A 19,433-nucleotide genomic window follows, 5' to 3' on the forward strand; every position below is an offset into this window, starting at 1 on the left:
AGTTTAATATTATCAAATCAACAAAAAAAAATATAAATCTAGGTATTCTAATATATATATATATATATATATATATATATATATATATATATATATATATATATATATATATATATATATATATATATATATATATATATATATATATATCCTTTTACAATTTTGTAAGTACCCTATCAAATTAGGAAATCTTTCAATGCAGCGCTTTCCTAAGATTCAGATTGATCTCTCGCACTCCCCTCTCGTCCCGACTGCAGACAACCTCTCTTCTCCTATTTAGCGAGCTCGATGGGTCAGCCTCGAACCAAGAATCGACTCTCTCTCTCTCTCTCTCTCTATCTCACGGGAAGTGGACTCTGCACATCCTTTGTGAAGAAGATGGATTATTTCCACATAATTACTTTCTGCCTTTCCGGCTTCACAATCATGGCCGCTATGTTGGTACTTCTCCTCCGTGCTATGTTCGGGTGCTATGGAAAACGACGACAAAGGTCCTTGGCTGCAACTTTTCTTGGTAAAATCCCGCGTGTAGTCTATAACGTCCCTTCTTCTCCTTCGCCGTCGTCGCCTACTGTTTCTGTCGTGGATCCCCAGCCTGACCGAGAGAGCTGCACCATCTGCATGGAGGAGTTCGTGAGCTGCGAGGAGCTATGCATGCTGCCGCAGTGCAATCATTTGTTCCATGGGGTGTGCATCGAAGGATGGTTGCTCTCACCATCGTTGACCTGCCCCGTTTGCAGAAAGTTTGTGATACCAAAATCTGAGGGGAACGAGAGAGAGATGGAGTCAGTCTAAGAATAGGAGTAAGAAGAAAAAAAGAATGTCTTTCTTTGGCTAAGTGTCAACTCAAACTCAATTCAATGTTTATATATTATAATCATGAAAGGATTATTACCTGCATGACAAATATTTTTCATGTATACAGTATGTTCATGTGAAGATGTTGAGAAACCATCTTGGATAAAAATATATGAATTTAAGAGTATATTCTATTTTTTCATGTTTGTGGGGGGTTAATTATATATTACGTCTTGTAATTAGTTATTCTTAGTATTTTAGTCTCTACACTTTCAAAAATTATATTGAATTCTTATACTTACGAAAGTAAAACATTAAGATCCCTCTATAAGGTTAAAAAGATAATTCCATAAGATTAAATTTATTAGAGTAACGAGGGTACTCAGACGATTGATATTTCATCACAACATCACCTATTAAAAATCGATACAAATTTTTTCAAATATACAAATTCTTAGTATTTTAGTCTCTACACTTTCAAAAATTATATTGAATTCTTATACTTACGAAAGTAAAACATTAAGATCCCTCTATAAGGTTAAAAAGATAATTCCATAAGATTAAATTTATTAGAGTAACGAGGGTACTCAGACGATTGATATTTCATCACATCGCCTATTAAAAATCGATACAAATTTTTTCAAATATACAATCGCTTAACCTTCGATGCTTATTTGATTTACACAACAAAGTACACAGAAAAAGCATAAAAATTGATTATGCAAAAAAAAAAATCAAAAAAAAAATTTATGAAATCTCAAGGAGGTGCATTGAACACCTTGATCACAATACTATGTGGCAATCCATTGCATGTTCAAGATGGTCATGATGTCTATGTTCGTTGCAACATCAAGTCTGCTATGATATCTCCTTTCGCTGCAACTTTAAGTCAACTACATCATCGAGATGGCCAAGATTTCTGCGTTAGCTACAATGTCAAGTCAACTCTGGTTTATCCATCAGCTACAACCTCAAATGTATACGATGTCCCCGTTTGATGCAACATCACGTAGGTTGTGACATCTCTGACTATTGTATTTTCAAGTTGGTCATGACATCTCATGCCTCGTGCTTTGCATGTCTCCGACGTCTGACACTAAAAATGTAGATAGTTAATGTTAGCATGCGTCGATGCTCTCACGAGTTCCTAATTTCTAACACCCCTTACGTAAATGCTAAACGCACTTGTGCATCCACTATACTAGATTGTCTTACGATGACAGTTCAAGTTTACACATTCTGATGATCTTATGTACCTCTTACCTTTAATGAGTCTTATATGATTAGTTCAAGTTAGTATATCCTGATGCACCAATATATCTTGAGCAATTGAAGTCTACATATCTTGAATGTCATCGCATGTCTGTTGCATCCGAGATTCCTTATATAGATGGTTCAAGTCGACATGCCATGATGCACTTGCATATCAATTATAACTTATATAGGCACCTTGCATCCAATCTTCCTTACGTGGAAAATTCATGTTAATAGCTTTAATGCCCTTGCACATCTCTCTCATCCAACACTTACTCTACCGACAGTTCAAGTACACTTACACTAACACTCTCGTATATCCCTTAAGTCTAACACATGCTACATGGGTAGTTTATATCAGTGTGTACTGATGCACTCGGATGTCTTCTATATCCAATACTTTTTGTTGAGATGGTTCAAGTCGACACATACTGATGCTATCATGCATCTCCGATAGTTCAAATTGGCATAATATCATGCCCTAGCATCATACATTTGGCACACTCTACATAGGTAGTTAAAACCTACCAAATGCCCTCATATGTTTCCTAAATATGATAATCATTACATGAGTATTTCAAGTTGGCACACCTCAACTTCCTCGCATGTCTCTTACATCCAATACTTTATACTCCTCATATTTCAAGTTAGCACATCTCAACTTCCTCATGAGAACACATTGTGACCCCTTGTATGTTTCCTATATTTGACACTCCCTATCTATGTGGATGTATCTGTTGTCGTGCTTTGATACCTTTGTACGTCTCTTACACTTCCTATATGGATATATCGAGTCAGCACTCCTGATACCTTGTGTCTTTCTCTATCAAATGCTCTATATATAGGCATATCTTATCAGCATGCTGTAATACCTTCGTGAATCTCCTGCTCCATCGCCCCCCTTGTGCGTAGCTCAAGATAGCACGTGCGAATCTATTCTAAGTTAAACCTCATCTCACGCACATATTTTCATGAGAGTTCACAGCCAAGATATGTACTAGAAAATGCACGTACATTGAGAGATTTAACATAATTTCTTTCGACAAAGGGTAGCAAAATGATAAAATGATATTACTTGATTTAAAACAAGTCAATATTTTCCTTTCAACTTTTTCAAAACAAAGATCACGGTCTTAATATATAGGCCTCTAGTTTTGTAATTTTATAGAAGAGATAAAATAAACCAATCATAATGATAGGAAAAAAATTGAAATGATAATGATATTAAATTTGTTAGTAAATATGAACTTTATGTCCATTTTAGTCTTTATGATTTTGGTCATAAACCTTTAAGCCTTATGAGTTACTTGTGTTTAAAATAATTACTATATTTTTAAAAATATTATATATAAGCATTTTTTTATCAAATCTGAGTTAAAAAGCGTTAGAGTCTGATTAAAGGTTTATTTTAACTGGTTTTGGTTATAAACCTCTTAAGCCCTTATGGTTTACTCATGTCTAAAATAACCCCTAAATTTATAAAAATATGACATATAAGCTCCTCCCATCTGAGTTAATAAGTGTTAGAATTTGCTTATGTGATATACTAATTCATAATAACTCATTAATATAATAATAAGTATAATTTAAGTTAAAAAAAAAAACTTAGACCTCCATCAATGGCAAGAGGAGGCGTCGTCATAGAAGCAACCACTAGTAGCAACATCGAGCCACTACTACCTTGCGAGACGTCATGCACATGTGACCTCTCCTGCACTGACAATGAGCTCAAAAGTTTTTGACGCCCTACTAGGCAACAACGACTCGATGCTACTATTGATGATCGCTTACATGACGAAGCCTCCTCCCGCTATTGATGGATATCTTAGTTTTTTTTAAAAAATAAATTATATGTGTTATTATATTAATTATTTATTATAACTCATCATGCCACGTAAGCAGACTCTAACATCTGTTAACTTAGATTTAACGAGAGGGACTTATATGCTATGTTTTTTAAAATATAAAGGCTATTTTAAACACTAGTAAATCATAAGGGATTAAGAGATCCATGGCCAAAATCATATTGACTAAAATGGATATTAACTCTAAATTACATATATCATTATATTAATAATTTATTATAAATCAGCATGATACGTAAACAGACTCTAATGCCTGTTAACTCAGAGTTGACAAGAGAAACTTATATGTTATGTTTTTGAAAATATATGGATTGCTTTAAACATAAGTACACCATAAGGGCTTAAGAAATCTATGGCAAAAACCACATAGGCTAAAATGAACCTTAACCTTAATAAATTTCATTTGAAATATGAAGACAATATAAATTTGAATGGTTTACATGGCATGAAGGTTACAAAAGAAAATTGATAGCAAATTCTTCTTTAAAATAAATTAGTGTGATTGGTTCATTTCTAATTACTTGTAGTATTAGTTGCTAATTATGATATAATATTTAACTATGAACTAATTCATACATATGTAGTTGTGCATTTTTGAGTCCAACCAATTTTATAAATTTGCTAATGAGAAAAAAGGTGAATAAAATACTCCTCGATGGAGATAGTTAGAGTTGAATTTTTTTTTAATCCTTAATCTCTTTAATCACAAGAAAATTTGTCAAGGTTATTTAAAAGGAAAATTTTTAATATAAAAAATTATATTTGAAAGATTTACTATCGAGAAAAATATTCCTTAGAATTCGATATTTATACTTATCGTATAATCATCCTATGTATCTTAAGATTTTAGTATGTGAAAAAGGTGAAAGTATCTTTTACATAGTTCTAAAATTTTTTTTAATAGATATTAGTGAGATTTCCTTAAGACTAGTGAGAGAAGGTGGACAACAAGTTTTGAACTTAGAATTTAGTCATCTCTATTAATTATATATAGATAAATGAGGAATTTGGACTTCTCTTTATGGCCATAGACTTTATTTTTTTTTTGGTTTCTTGACTCCCTTGATTTTATAATGGGTAAAGCCAACTCCTAAGAGACATCCACCATCCATATTTATCATGATTAAAGTATATTGTCTCTCATTCTTTTGGAACTCCTCCTCATTTGTAGGTTATGATTATTATTATTAGAAAATTGAATATTTTGAATATTAATATTATTGTTATTATTATAAATCCGATCATATTAGTCAAATGAAAATTTTCTACCTTAATATAAGTTGCTGAAATATGTAATGATTAATCCATTTTTATCTATTTAAGATTATGTAGGTAACAAGTCAAATTAGGAAACCCTCTTGTTATTTGTTATTTCCTAGTAGAATTCGGATTCGGATTCGGATTCGAATACATCAATCCTCTTCTTCGTCTGCTATTTAATGAATTCATTTCCTTTGTACAATACACATTCTTTAATTTTCATTTGGTGATAATGGGATTTTTCTTGAACCTCCTCATAATTATATTCGAGTGCTGCGGTCTACGTCTACAAGATAGGTCTGCAGATGCAGCTTCCCTTGATGGAATCCCGGAGTGTGCCACCGACGCTTATTCTCCGTTGCCGTCGTCGCCTTCTTCCGCCGTCGTCATTCCCGAGCGTCGCGGTACGTGCCGCACCATTAACATGGAGGAATTCACGTTGCCGCAATGCACGTCAAACGATGGTTACTCGCACCATCAATGACCTGCCGCATCTGTGTGAGTTAAGCCTGTGAACAGTGTGGCAGCCATGCACCCACAGCAACAACACCCATCTATTTCACTTTCTTGTCACAATGTGGTCGACGTTTGCGCTTTCTTTTAGTGTTCGTTACCTCCGTGATTTTGATCATATCTGTAGATATGTGATAAGGAATTGTGTTTACAGTTCGTGTGTTCTAAATTGTGTTCAGATAATTTGATGTATGTCACATCAGGCTTTTTTTAAGATAATTTCTTCTAACAAATTATCGGAACTCGTGGTAGAGACGATAACAAGAAGAAGGATAGTACTAAAGTTTCCACCGATGGCAATTTTATTGTAATCATCTTGTCTTTCTTGGTTTAATTAGGGTTTCGACTATTGTTTGTATTGAAGTGGTTACAAAAGATATTATAGTCCATTAAGATTAGGGATGTTAATGGGGCTGCTAGTGTGGGCTTCTCGTCCTCATCCCGTCTCATCTCTCATCGTTTATCTTCGTTTTATTTTTTATTTAAATAGAATGACGGCTGTGGTAGAGAACCCGTGAGTTCTCGATATTTTCATAATTTATTTATTTTTTTAAAAAATAAATCTACTATCAAATCTAATTAATAATATTAAAATTTATATAAAATAATATATATATATATATATATATATATATATAAATAGAATCAAAATTATCATAATTCATAAAAAAGATAAGGAGAATATGAAGGAGGATCGGAGAAAGACACATGGGAGGTACACGAGGGATGCGACAGTGGACGAGGTGAGACCACGAGGTTGGTGAGGATGACTAAAATAAGGGGGCAAGGGTGTTGCGATGAAGAAAGAAGCCATGTAGATAAAGGAAGGAGGAGAAAGTGTGCGATGTAAAGAGAAAAGAATACCGATAAATTATTATCGTTGTTCATTGTTTGTTATTTGTAGTCATCAATCATCGAAGGAAGAGTCGTTTGCCAATGAAGAGAGGAGGAGGACTGATGGAGATAAATCGTCACTATGATGCCGCCTATGATTAGGGATTGAGTGCGCATTGCATGGGGCCACCATAAAGAGTTGTTACCATTGAATGAGGAAATATTTCATTTGATTCGAGTGAACCAAATGGTTTTCAATTGAATCATATGGTTTTCAATTGAATCATAACTATTATAATCAAGGTTCATCTACTCTAAATTGAATAACGAAAACCTAACCCATCTAGTGTTTAGCATCTTAGTTCACATGTTAACAGGTCAGGTATAAGTATGGGCATAAGATTGAGTGCTTTATCCATCCCCGTCTCATTTTTGTGCATGTAATAGAAAATGCCTCCATCTCCACCCCTATCCTTATTTATTTTTCTCATCCTCTCCCCATTAGGGGTGAATTTTCACAAGTATATATATATATATATATATATATATATATATATAATTCTTTAAGAAATTTAATGAATATAATAAAAAATGTCAAAGTTGCTCTAAGGTAAAATATGGTGTAATGGAGAGCAACTTAGTTTGTCTTTTATTTAAATAAATTTAATTAATTTAGAGATATTTTTACGTATATAGATCCACAAGGTAAAGAAAGAAACAATTATAGGGGAAAAAAGGGGAAGAAATCAGGTTTAATCGAAGATGAAAAATCCTGACTCAAGATTTTTGTTTTAAGAAGAAGATTATTTATTAAATTAAATCAGAAATATTATTATTTTAAAAAGGAATATATATCACATATTTATATGATTATGATTTTTTATTTTTATATTTTTTTAATTCCTTCATCTAGTCCTATAAAAAAGACTAGAACATTACACTACATCACCATAGAGTGGATGGATATTTGAAGTATATTTTCATAATATATGTGCAAGACTATAGTTATATTTTATTTTATGATTTCATCGTCTATGTGCGAGATGAACAAAGTTACTCTACCTTAGAAGTTCGCTATTTAAGCTAGTTCTATAATTATCCAATTTTATTTTATTTTTTGTTATATCTCAATTATCATCTTTTCTAACTCTTTTTCGAGTTTCCTACCAAAGATATCTCATCGAAAATTCTCATGCGTTCCTGGACAATATTCTCTTACATCTATATTATGTGATTACAATAAATCAAGAAGATCACATTCTTCAAATTACATTTAGTTTCACAATCTCAAATAAGACATAAAATAAATCAATCATAATGAGAAAAAAATTAAAATTTTCATTAAATAAAATTATACACTTGTAAGAGACTTCAGTTACCTGTAATAATAGTTTTCATTTTCAATATGAAGACAACATAAATTTGAATGGTTTAAAAGGTATAGAGGAAGGAAAAATGATTGTGAAATTGGGAGAGGAAGGTTTTTGTTTCTTCTTTTTTTTTTTTCTTTTTGGCTCAAAATCAACTAGTGTGATTGGTTCAGTTCCAATTACATATTGAATTAGCTGTTTATTACAATATGATATTTAACTACTAGATAATTGAAATATATGTAGTTGATGTGTATTTTTGAGTCTAATGAATCTTATAAATTTCCAATGCGAGAGACACAGAGATGACAAAAATACTTTTTAATTATGAACAAATTTGACCAGTTCATTTAAATGAACAAAATTTAAAATATAATTTATAATTTAAAGATTTATGATGGAAGACAAGAAGGCTTATATTTTAAGGATTGCTTATCATATAATTATGCAATGTATCTTTGGCTTTTGGTAGGTTTAAAAGGAGAAAGTACCTTTTACATACTCCAAAAATTATTTTAGTAGATAATAGAGAGATTAGGAAAATTTGTTTAAGACTTTGGAGAGAAGATGGACATAAACTTTTGAGCATAGATTTTAGTTACCTCAAAAGAGATAACTTAATGGGATAAAGGCTCTACGTCGTGATGTATTCGTTCGTCTATGGATAGTATTAATTATTATGAATTAAAAGGATTAAGTCTGTTGAGCTTAAATCACTGACTCAAAATATTTAAACTTAAGCTAACAGTAGTATACTCATTGAAACTTTTAATTTTAGTCTCAATCTATTTTTCGACATGAGATTAAATCATTATATTATGATTATTCAAACATTATTGTGCAGTTGATAGGTTTCATGTTTAGATCCATATGAGAATATCATTATATCTATATTAATATAATAGAAACAAATTAATTATATATATATATATAAATATAAAAAGTTGGACATTATAAGAACACTTTAATCATTGAAATATTTTGATAGTAGCATTTGGAATTAGGAAATCTTTCAATACCGCCCATTCTACTACATTCGGATCGGTATTCGTCTCTCCCGCTGCTCCTCCGACTACGTGCGGCCGCTCCTCTGCCGTCAAATGAACTCCAAGGATCTTACTCAGTCCAAGAATCATCTCCCTCGCTGTCTCATGGCAACACCACTCCAAGACTCTTCGCCCTTGGCCGCTGCATCATCCTCTTTCATGGTGCTATTCTCCAACGCCCTCATTTTCTGCATCCTCTCCATTGTCTACTACGCGATCTTGGTCAGTATCATGTTCTTCGTCAGAGCCGTGTTGCGGTACTGCGAAAGACAACGAAAGAGGTTTGTGGTTGCAGCTTTCCTTACCAAAATCCCACGTGCCCTCTACGCCGTCCCTTCGTCTTCTCCTTCGCCGCCTGTTTCCGTGGTCGTTCCCGAGCCTGACATGGAGAGCTGCGTCATCTGCATGGACGAGTTCGTGAGCGGCGAGGAGCTGTGGGTGCTGCCCCGATGCAAGCATTTGTTCCATGGCGTGTGCATCGAGAGATGGTTGCTCGCACCATCGATGACATGCCCCGTCTGCAGGAAGCATGTGATCCATGGAAAAGCCATTGCTCCCAGAAGCCACAACATCGACATCGATACGGATGAACTTCACTTTCTTGTCTCAACGTCAGTGTGATTATATCTGCACGTACGCATAATATGGAATTGTGCTTACAATTCTTGAGAAAGTATGTTAATTATGTTTGATGTATATATGTGAGATAAAAGAGATGAATTGAGAGAATAGTTTTATACAGCTAAAGATTAAAGAGTCTTGTAATATATATTGTGTCTGATCGATAACAAAAAGCTTAAGCTTTAGACTGAATTGACATCTGACCTGATATATGTTCATCAATATTTAATTTCTGATAATATGATAATAGAAAAAGAAAGAGATAGAGAGAGAGAGATAGATTATAAGTAATTGTAATGAATAATAACTGTTTTTCATATGACTATGAAATGTAGAAGGCACCATATTTTTTTAGGGTTCTTCAGTATGGTATGAGAAAGTTTTATTCGAAGATTAGATCTTGGTTATTAGAGAAGATAATATTTTACGAATTCAATTTCGATTACCACTTCAGTTTAGGTTCAATGATCCGACTAATACAATCGAATATGTTTCAACATACTATGTGTTAGAACGTCGAAATGTACTTTCGGAGGATCGAGAGGAGACGAGATAGAAAAAAATAAAATATTATTTGTTATAAATTTATGTTAAAAAATTTACTGATTTGCACGAATGTAATTGTTTAATTATAAAATTTTAAAATATTTAAAATATTTAAATATTTAATTATAAAATTATATTGATACAACTATATCTGAAGGAAAAAAAATATATATATTTCAAAATTTTATTACGGAGAAAATTATTCCTTAGATTTGAAGGATCACTTATTATATAATTATTTATGTATCTTTGGATTTTGGTAAGTATAAAAAGTGAAAGTACCTTTTATATACTCCTAAAATCCTTTTTATTGGATATAGAAATGGAGAATTTTTTTAGTCGTGTGAACTTAGAATTTATGTAATACAAAATATTTTTTTTTCTTCTATTTACTGTATATAGATAAAAGTGTTTTCTATTGACTTCCTCAATCTTATAATGGGCAAAGCAGACTCCTAAGAAAAGTCCACCATCCATATTTAAAGATTAAAATATATTTATCTCTAATTCTTTTGGAAATTCTCCTTATTTTTTATAGGTTATGATTATTATCAATAAATAAATAAACATTATGACTATTAATATTATTATCATTGTTATGATGGACTGCGTGTTATCTCCTTCTTCCATTTAATGAACTTGCTCCACCTCCTCCATGGGCGAGCCTCCTTAGAGGTGTATTCCCGTGCGATGGACCGCGAGATAGGGCCATGGTTGCAACTTCCCGATACGCCGCATGCCCTCCTCTGCCATCGTCATGGCCTTCTAAAGCCGTCATCGTTCCCGAGCATCACGGCGAGAGATGCGTCATCTGCATGGCGGACTTCGTGAGTGGGGAGAAGCTGTGGGAGCTGTCGCAATGTAAGCGTTGGTTCCATGGGAAGTGCATTAGGGAATGGATGCTTGAACCATCAAACACCTGCCCCATCTGTAGACTGACATCTTCCGCTGAACGCCGCAAGAAGAAGAAGAACAAGAACTGATAGCATCGAAATATTAGCATTTTTTCTCCGAAATATGTGGCATGCATGATCCAATTAAGCCCTATGAAGCAGTCAGGACAGAAGCCAATGCAAACTTGAGAAACTACATCGATGAAGCTGCTTCTTAATTTGTTCTTTTGGAACTCCTTAATGAAGAAATTGGATGGTGTAATGGTTGTTGTTAGAATGGGTCAACCAAAAGGTTTTTAATTGCAAAGGAAACATAATACAAAACAATCATAATGAGAAAAACAAAAAATGTTTGAAAAGGTAATGATGTTAAATTTGTCATTAACATTAAACAAAAATATATGCATTTAACAGACGATAGCTACAAATAATTATAAATTCCATTTGCATAAATTATGATAAAAAAAAATTAGTTGAATGTTTTAGCAAGTTTTGAAGGAAAAAATGGTAATAAAATTAGGAGAGGAAGGTTTTTTTTCTTCAAAATCAATTAATGCGATAGGTTCGATTCCAATTAAAACCTTTATTAGTTGTTTGTAGCTAATTTATACGTATGTAATTGTTGTGCATTTTGAGGACAATTGAGTTTTATAAAATTTCTATGTGAGATTTGACAAAGATGACAAAAATACTCCTTTTTATTAAAAAAAATATATTTTTAAAAATATAATTACATAAAAAAATTGATACAAGTATAATTAAAGGACACAAAATTGAATTTGGAAGATTTATTATTGAGGAAGTTATTCGTTATATTTGAAGTATTACTTATTATATAATTATCCTATGTTGTATCTTAGGGTTTTGGTAATGTATAAAATGCATATGTTCCTTTTACATACTCCTAGATTTGTTTTATTGGATATAGAAATGTTATGGAGAATTATTATTAAGACATGTGAGAGGCACAAATTTTGGCCTTAGAATTTATCTTACGTAAAAGAATTTTTTTCCTTCTATTTGCTATATATATATATATATATATATATATATAGAGGAATTCCAACAAATAACACTAAATCAACAAAATTCTTGTAGGGCACTATTTTTTTATTTTGTATTTCTCGATTGACTCTCTCGATCTTATAATGGAGGCTAATTACAGATTACTAGACCTCTATAGTATTTCAGTCTCTAAACTTAAAAAATTCATATTGAAATATCTATAGTTAGACTTCTTTAATATCCTGATCCCTAGACTTAAAAATTTTATATTGAAATCCTTATAATTACGAAAATGAAACACTTAACCTCATTTATCTTAACGTCAAGTTTACTAATAAATGATTTAACACACGATAAGATGTGCATAAATGAGATAAAAATGATGGATAAAAAAGTAATTTAAATAGTGGTAACTATTATAGCAATAGTCAGCAAGAACGATGTGATAGTTAGCTTTACCAATGTCACAAATGATACAAAAATGATAGACAAAAAGATAATTTTAACTTGAACTATATCTTCCATCATTAAGAGTGATGGTATTATGGTATTCAAGGTAAAATGTTTTACTTTCATAATTATAGAGATTTTAATGTAAAATTTTTAAGTCTAAGGACCGAAATGCTAAAAAGATCTAATTATATAGATTTCAATATAAATTTTTTTAGTGTAAGGATCGAAATACTAAAGAGATCTAACTACAATAGGTAATATGTAATTATCCAGATAAAACCAACTACAGAAGTCACCATCTATATTTACCGTGATTAAAATATATTACCTTTGATTCTTTCCAAACTCCACATTTTACATGCTATGATTATTATCAAATATTAAATATTATGACTATTTAAATTATTATCATTGTTATGATTGCAATTTTGTCAAAATTAGAAAACCTTCCCATTTTTTCCGACTAGAATTTAGACTCCGTCCCTCCCACTCCATGCCTATTTAATGAACTTGCTCCTCCTCTAGCGGCCTTCATTTCTCTTCTGCGATCATGTCTAGTTTCTGGAACCTCCTCAGAGCTGTGTTGCTGTGCAGAGAACCAGATAGGTCCGACGTTGTAGCTTCCCTGTACGTCATCAAAGTCGTTGCTTACCCTCCTTTGTCGCCGCCGTCATCTTCTAATGTCATCGCCACTCCCGAGCATCACCACCGTGAGGGCTGCGTCATCTGCTTGGAGGACTTCGTGGGTGGGGAGAAGCTGTGGGAGCTCCCCCGATGCAAGCATAGGTTCCATGAGAAGTGCATCAGAGAATGGTTGCTTAAACCATCAAACACCTGCCCCATCTGTAGGACGCCTCTGGAGAGACAGCGGCCTCTGTCGCTGAAAGGCAGAAGAAGATCAAGAATCGACAACTTTCGACTCCCGGAAGAGGGCTTTTTCCGACTTTTCTAACCAAAAGTCAAACTGCTCTGATACCAAATTCAACGTGCAAATGTAATTAGAATTTTTCGATCCTCAGTGACGTGAGACTGTCTTCTTAGCTCATCTCGCTCTCTCTCTCTCTCTCTCTTTTATCTCATATACATGAATATTATTTTTAAGATGATGATCTTGTTGTATTAATTGGGGAGTCTTTCTAGAATTGAATTTTTGGAACAACTATATCAAAATAATAAATGTAATTAAAAGACTAATAAACTTTACCAATCAAAGAAGACATTTTAAAGAATATATAATCGCCTGAGAAAAAGGAGTGGAATATACAGAGTGAAGAACATAAAGTATTTGACATTATATGGTGCTTTCTGTATGCGAGACGGAATGTACAGCAACATCTTCATACAAAGATAACTTTGAGCTGCGAGATACATTAAACAATCTTGGTTGGGAATAAGATCAGAAAATTCATCGATATATTTTTATCTGCACTTCACCGCCGTGACCGAGGTTACCAAACATCAAAACGTTCCGACCAATAACGGGGTTTCGATGTCGCCGTCGCCGTCGTCGTCGTCGGCATCGTCGTCGTCGGTTTGGATCACATGGACCCGACAGATGGGGCAAGTCAACGGTGGCTTGAACAACCATTGCTTGATGCAGGCCTCATGGAACACGTGCTTGCATGCCGGCATCACCCACAGCTGCTCGCCACCCGCGTACTCCTCCATGCAAATCACGCAGTGATGCAGGTGATGCTCGGGAACGTCTTCGGAAGTCGACGGCAGTAGAGAAGGAGAAGACGGCACGACGTAGATGCCATGTGGGATTTTATCGAGGAAACTCGTAACCATGGACCTCAATTGTAGTGCGTCACAGTAACGGACGAGAGCCAAGAGGAGGAACATCACAGCGACCATGATCAAGACGCCGGTACTGATGGAGCAGAAGAATAAGAAGGCGTGAAATACTAGCATAAAAAAGGATGATGGTTCATCAGCGTCCGGCGCACTAGACGGCGAAGGGGCCTGAACTGGTGGTTCTGCCATGAGAGAGCTGGAGAGATCTACTCGCTAGAGAGACAATTCTCGATCTGAGAAAGATTTCGGTCGAGTTCATTAAATAGCAAAGCAAGGACGACGCGCCGGCCGGTGAACACTGTGAGGGACGAATCCAAAGCGATCATAAGTAGCAAAGGGCGGCATCTAAAAGTTTCTTTATTTGATACGTTCTTTACAAAATTGTAAATGGATAAAAGTCTTCTTTAAAATTTTTCATTATATATATATAATTAATTTTTTAAAATCATATTTGAGGTTAATTATATATTATTCTGTATAATTAGCTATTTTTAGCATCTCGATTCCTATACTTTTAAAAGTTACATTACAATTCGTATACTTATAAAAGTAAAATAGTTAATCTCGTTTCTCCTCTCGACTCTATTGACAAAGATACCATAAGATTTACTACTAAGCACATATTGACTTTGTATAACTTCGATTTATCATTGAGTACTATGATATTTCCATTAGTAGAGTTGACAGCACGAGAAAAAATAAGATTAAATATTTTGATTTTATAAATATAGGGATCTTAATATAACTTTTGAAAGTATAGAAATCGAGATGCTAAAGATAGTTAATTATTAGAGGTAATCTATAATTAGTTTTTATATTTGGGATCTAAATACAAAACCCATCAACTACCCAAGTTTGACCCATATCACTAATATGATCGAGTTTATAAAAATAGTAATAATATTGATAATTGATGAATGTTTTTTTAATAATAATCATAATGTATAAAATAAGAAGTTCTAAAGAATTAGAGACAAAATATTATGGCAAAAGAAAAAGAAAATTTACTGATTCCAACAATTGACGAGTATATTTGCCATATTTGGGTCTCACAAAGCAAATTTATATAATTCGTTAGCCTCCACATGTGTATAAATTAGCTAATGGTTGAATATTATATTACAATGAACAAATAATATTATGTGTAATTGGAATCATGTTAAATATCAAATTATGATGATGAAACCAATTGATAAGTGTTTATGATTTGATCTACGTTTTTTAGTGACGCGGGATGTTTCGATCAGGATGAGACAATTAAAGCAGGAAGAATCATGTTGGGCCGGATAGAACATGTCAGAAGATTGAACGTCGAACCGGATGATCGACCGATATATCGATAGAAGGCTTCAAGCCATGGATTCGGGCATCGGGTTAAGAAGAGCAGAAATTGTGTCAAGGATATCGGAGTTATGGAGTCAACTGGTCGATTGGGCAATAGGCCGCAAGAGAGGACGATGTGCCAAAGAATCGGACGAAGCGTCGATGGACCAATGACATGCCGGACAACATGATTCAAGCTTAATAATAATTATCTAGATCGAAGTATGTTTTTACACATGTAGGATTAACTACGATAACAAGACATAAAGTAAAATGAAGTCCTGGAGTCAAGAATGCGATTTCATTGAGAGTTCAAGAGTTCGTCGGAAGTCCAAACGTTAATCGGAAGTTCTACAGGAACCAGCCGAGAAGTCTCAGAGCTTGTTAAAGAAGCTCGTCGGAACTCGCTAAGAAGATTGTCGTGAAGTCCAGGAGCTTGTCGGGAGTCCATTGGAATATCACCGAGAGATCGTCGGAAGTTTGTCGGATGCCTGCTGGAAGAAACCAAGACTTACGGATTTGTTTAACTTAAGTATGTCTTAGATTTCGTAGTTAGCATGTAATTGGGATTTGATTTAGGTTAACCCAATTATGAGCCAATTGGGCCCATGTAAGGACTATGTTGGGCCCAATGAAAGGCCCAAACAATGACCCAAGAAGTTGCACCGTCGTGGCACAGTCTTCGAGACTGTGTCAAGTGGTGGTATCGCCCTTGACAGGGTGTCAGGTGGTGGTACCGTCAGTCTAGGTGGTGGTACCACCCGATGGCCCAGTGCCAGGTGGTGGTACCGTCAAACTGAGCGGTGGTACCACCCAGTGCAGTGTCGACTGACACTAGCGGTGGTACCACCCAGCACAAGTGGTGGTACCGCCCGGACCTACGAAACCCGAAATGAGATGTTTTTAGGCTTTAAGTTTAAATCAACTTGAAGCCTACACAAGCACAGAGAGATTAAAAGTGAAGAAATGTTGGTGCAATCACTTGAGTAATCCCCTCCTCTGGTCTAAGTTTAGAATTCTATTTAGGAGTGCGTATGCTTAAAAAGGTTATCTCCTAAACCTGTGAAAAGGAGAAGAGTGGTGTAAGAAGGAGGTTGATATTCGCCTATTAAAGGAAGATCGATAGTGGATGTCGGTGGCCTCGACGGAAGAGGAATCAGTGAAGTGGATGTAGGTCACGACGACCGAACCACTCTAAAATCTGGTTTGCATTTCGTCTTGAGCAATTTACTTTACTGTAAACCTCTTAACTTGCTTTACATCCACTACGCATCTTACGTATGCTTTCAAGCTATCTTTACAAACATGTGTTTCAAGTTAAGTTTCCGAAATCGGTTTTCAACGTACGAGAGATTTTCCAGAACCGACGTATTTTACCGTTGTACTATTTCACCCCTCCTCTTAGTACCGACTCTTTTCCTAACAAATCGAACCAATCATGCTAATTGATTTGAAAGAAAAAAAAACACCCTCTTCTCATGTTTTTACCATGTATTTTGGAAAAGGGAAGAGAATAATTTTGATTTATTTTAAATTGCAACTATTTGGGGATCAAGCTCGGAACTATCAAAGTACTTACCTAAGCTAGCTGACACATTCCAAGACCACAATTTTCTCCCCATAAGCAAACATTCAATGAGAGAGAATGAGATCATTTTCTTTTATTATTATAATTTAAAATAAAATTTATTATTATAGGCAGCTATCATCTCTTTTATAGTTTTGTTTAGTGATAAATTTTATATCATTACCATTTCAGAGTTAATATCATTATTGTATCATAGGATGGGATTCGAACAAAAATCCGCTAAGAGAATTTTCCCTAACATAATTTTGATGCTTCCCGATTATATTTTTAGCTTTTTTATGAATAAAGTCTATTATATTTTACTTTGATTTAATATTGAGGTATAAATATTTAAATAATTCAATGAGGATAGGACACCTTTGATTAAAAGTGATGCTCAACAATAAAAATAAGAGAAGAAAAAGAGAATGAAAGGAGGATAAGTTCCACAAAATGATCATCAAACTAGTCTTCGATGTCATAATTTTATAAATGATGTGAATCTAATTTTATAAATCTTATCATATCAATTCAAGGATCAAGATTTTGATTCGATTTAACTTGTTCACCAAGTTCAAATTTATCTTACTTTAATCGAATCGAATCGAAAACTATTTGCAATTCGATTCCATCTTAATGATTCGGTTTGAATTATCTTAAGCTACTGCCCTCCATAACCTGTTAACATGGTTCTTCATCACATATCTACTGACATATATATACGATCACATTGCGAACACAACACTAGAATATAGCTCGGAGGTGGAGTTATTGGTGGTCTTGTTGTTGTTTGGGTGGCTTCCGGGAGCACCAGCTTCTCCGTGGATCATATGTTTCCTACATCCTACATCGAGAATGGACAAAGTAGATGCATAGCATCTTGGAATGTATGCCATGCAAGTACATTCAGGATTCAAACCCATGGCTAAGCTACTCATTTAATTCTGTCAAAACCAACCAAAGACAAACCTCCAATACATCATCAAGTGTGATTTGAATTGTGAATACATTAAACTATCTTAACGAAATATAAAAGCTAGATGAGGCTAATAAGAAGAACATCCATCCATATATTTTGTATCTGCAGACTTGATCACCATGACCGATGTCACCAAACATCACTGTGTTCCGACCAATAACGGGGTTTCGATGTTGTCGTCGTCGTCGCCGCCGCCGCCAGAAGTGGTGGCTTCTACATGGATCACATGGTCCCTACAGATGGGACAAGTCAATGCTGGCTCAAGCAACCATTGCTTGATGCAGGCCTCGTGGAACACGTGCTTGCATGCCGGCATGACCCACAGCTGCTCGCCGCCCGCGTACTCTTCCATGCATATAACGCAGTGATGCAGCTGATGCTCGGGAACGTCATCGGAAGTCGACGGCAGTCGAGAAGTAGAAGACGGCACGACGTAGATGCCATGTGGGATTTTATTAAGGAAACTCGCAACCTTGGACCTCCATTCTCGTGTTTCGTAGCAATCGCAAATAGACACGACGAGGAACATCACGGCGGCCACGAACAAGAAGCTGGAAATGGGGAAGACGTAGGCTAGGAATAACTGAAATGCTAGCATCATAAAGGACGGGTCACCGGCGTCTGGCACACTAGAGGGCGAAGGGGCCTGAGTTGGTGGTTCTGCCATGGGAGAGCTGGAGAGATCTACTTACTGAAGAGACAGTTCTCGATCTGAGAAAGATTTCGGTCGAGTTCATTAAATAGCAAAGAGAGGACACCGCGCGGGCCGGTGAACAGTGTGAGGGACGAATCCAAAGCGATCTAAAAGTTTCTTTGTCTGATACGTTCTTTACAAGATTGTAAATGGATAAAAGTCTTCTATAAATTTCCTTCATTATATATATAAACTAATTTCTTTTGAATAATAGTCATAATGTATAAAATAAGAAGTTCTAAAAGAATTAGAGACAATATATTATGAAAAAAAAGGAAAATTTTACTGATTCCAACAATCTTCATTGAGGAGTATATTTGCCATATTTGGGTCTCACAAAGCAGCTAATGGTTGAATATTAGATGACAATGAACAAATAATTTAGTGTGTAATTGGAATCGAACCAATCATGCAAATTGATTTGGAAGAAAAAAATAACATCCTCTTGAAGGGAAGAGAATAATATTGATTTATTTTAAATTGTAACGATTCAATTTTAAAATTTTTTTTTAATGGTAAACGACGAAGGGGTATCGAGCTCAGAACCTTACGATGAACTATTAAAGTACTTACACCTAACCTAGTTGGCGCGTTCGAAGACCACTATTTTCTCCC

General features: G+C 34.6%; 3 protein-coding genes across 3 annotated transcripts; 1 reads left to right on the forward strand and 2 right to left on the reverse strand.

The window, feature by feature from the left end:
* The first annotated feature begins 13,008 nt into the window (after positions 1 to 13,008).
* Positions 13,009 to 13,410, forward strand: LOC135608784 (RING-H2 finger protein ATL56-like). The gene has a single exon (XM_065101824.1). The coding sequence runs from the start codon at positions 13,009 to 13,011 to the stop codon at positions 13,408 to 13,410; it is 402 nt and encodes a 133-aa protein (XP_064957896.1).
* A 506-nt stretch (positions 13,411 to 13,916) lies between these two features.
* LOC135608785 (RING-H2 finger protein ATL56-like) lies at positions 13,917 to 14,444 on the reverse strand. Its single transcript, XM_065101825.1, has one exon. It carries the CDS (start codon positions 14,442 to 14,444, stop codon positions 13,917 to 13,919), a length of 528 nt encoding a protein of 175 aa, XP_064957897.1.
* A 3,819-nt stretch (positions 14,445 to 18,263) lies between these two features.
* On the reverse strand, positions 18,264 to 18,791 carry LOC135608786 (RING-H2 finger protein ATL56-like). The gene has a single exon (XM_065101827.1). The coding sequence runs from the start codon at positions 18,789 to 18,791 to the stop codon at positions 18,264 to 18,266; it is 528 nt and encodes a 175-aa protein (XP_064957899.1).
* Between the last annotated feature and the right edge of the window lie 642 nt (positions 18,792 to 19,433).

The sequence above is a fragment of the Musa acuminata genome, chromosome BXJ2-4 (assembly GCF_036884655.1).
Source record: "Musa acuminata AAA Group cultivar baxijiao chromosome BXJ2-4, Cavendish_Baxijiao_AAA, whole genome shotgun sequence".
Classification (NCBI taxonomy): Eukaryota; Viridiplantae; Streptophyta; class Magnoliopsida; order Zingiberales; family Musaceae; genus Musa; species Musa acuminata.

Bases quoted from the DNA above. Each gene is read 5' to 3' on its own strand.
- LOC135608784 (XM_065101824.1), top strand. From the start codon at position 13,009: ATGTCTAGTTTCTGGAACCTCCTCAGAGCTGTGTTGCTGTGCAGAGAA.
- LOC135608785 (XM_065101825.1), bottom strand. From the start codon at position 14,444: ATGGCAGAACCACCAGTTCAGGCCCCTTCGCCGTCTAGTGCGCCGGAC.
- LOC135608786 (XM_065101827.1), bottom strand. From the start codon at position 18,791: ATGGCAGAACCACCAACTCAGGCCCCTTCGCCCTCTAGTGTGCCAGAC.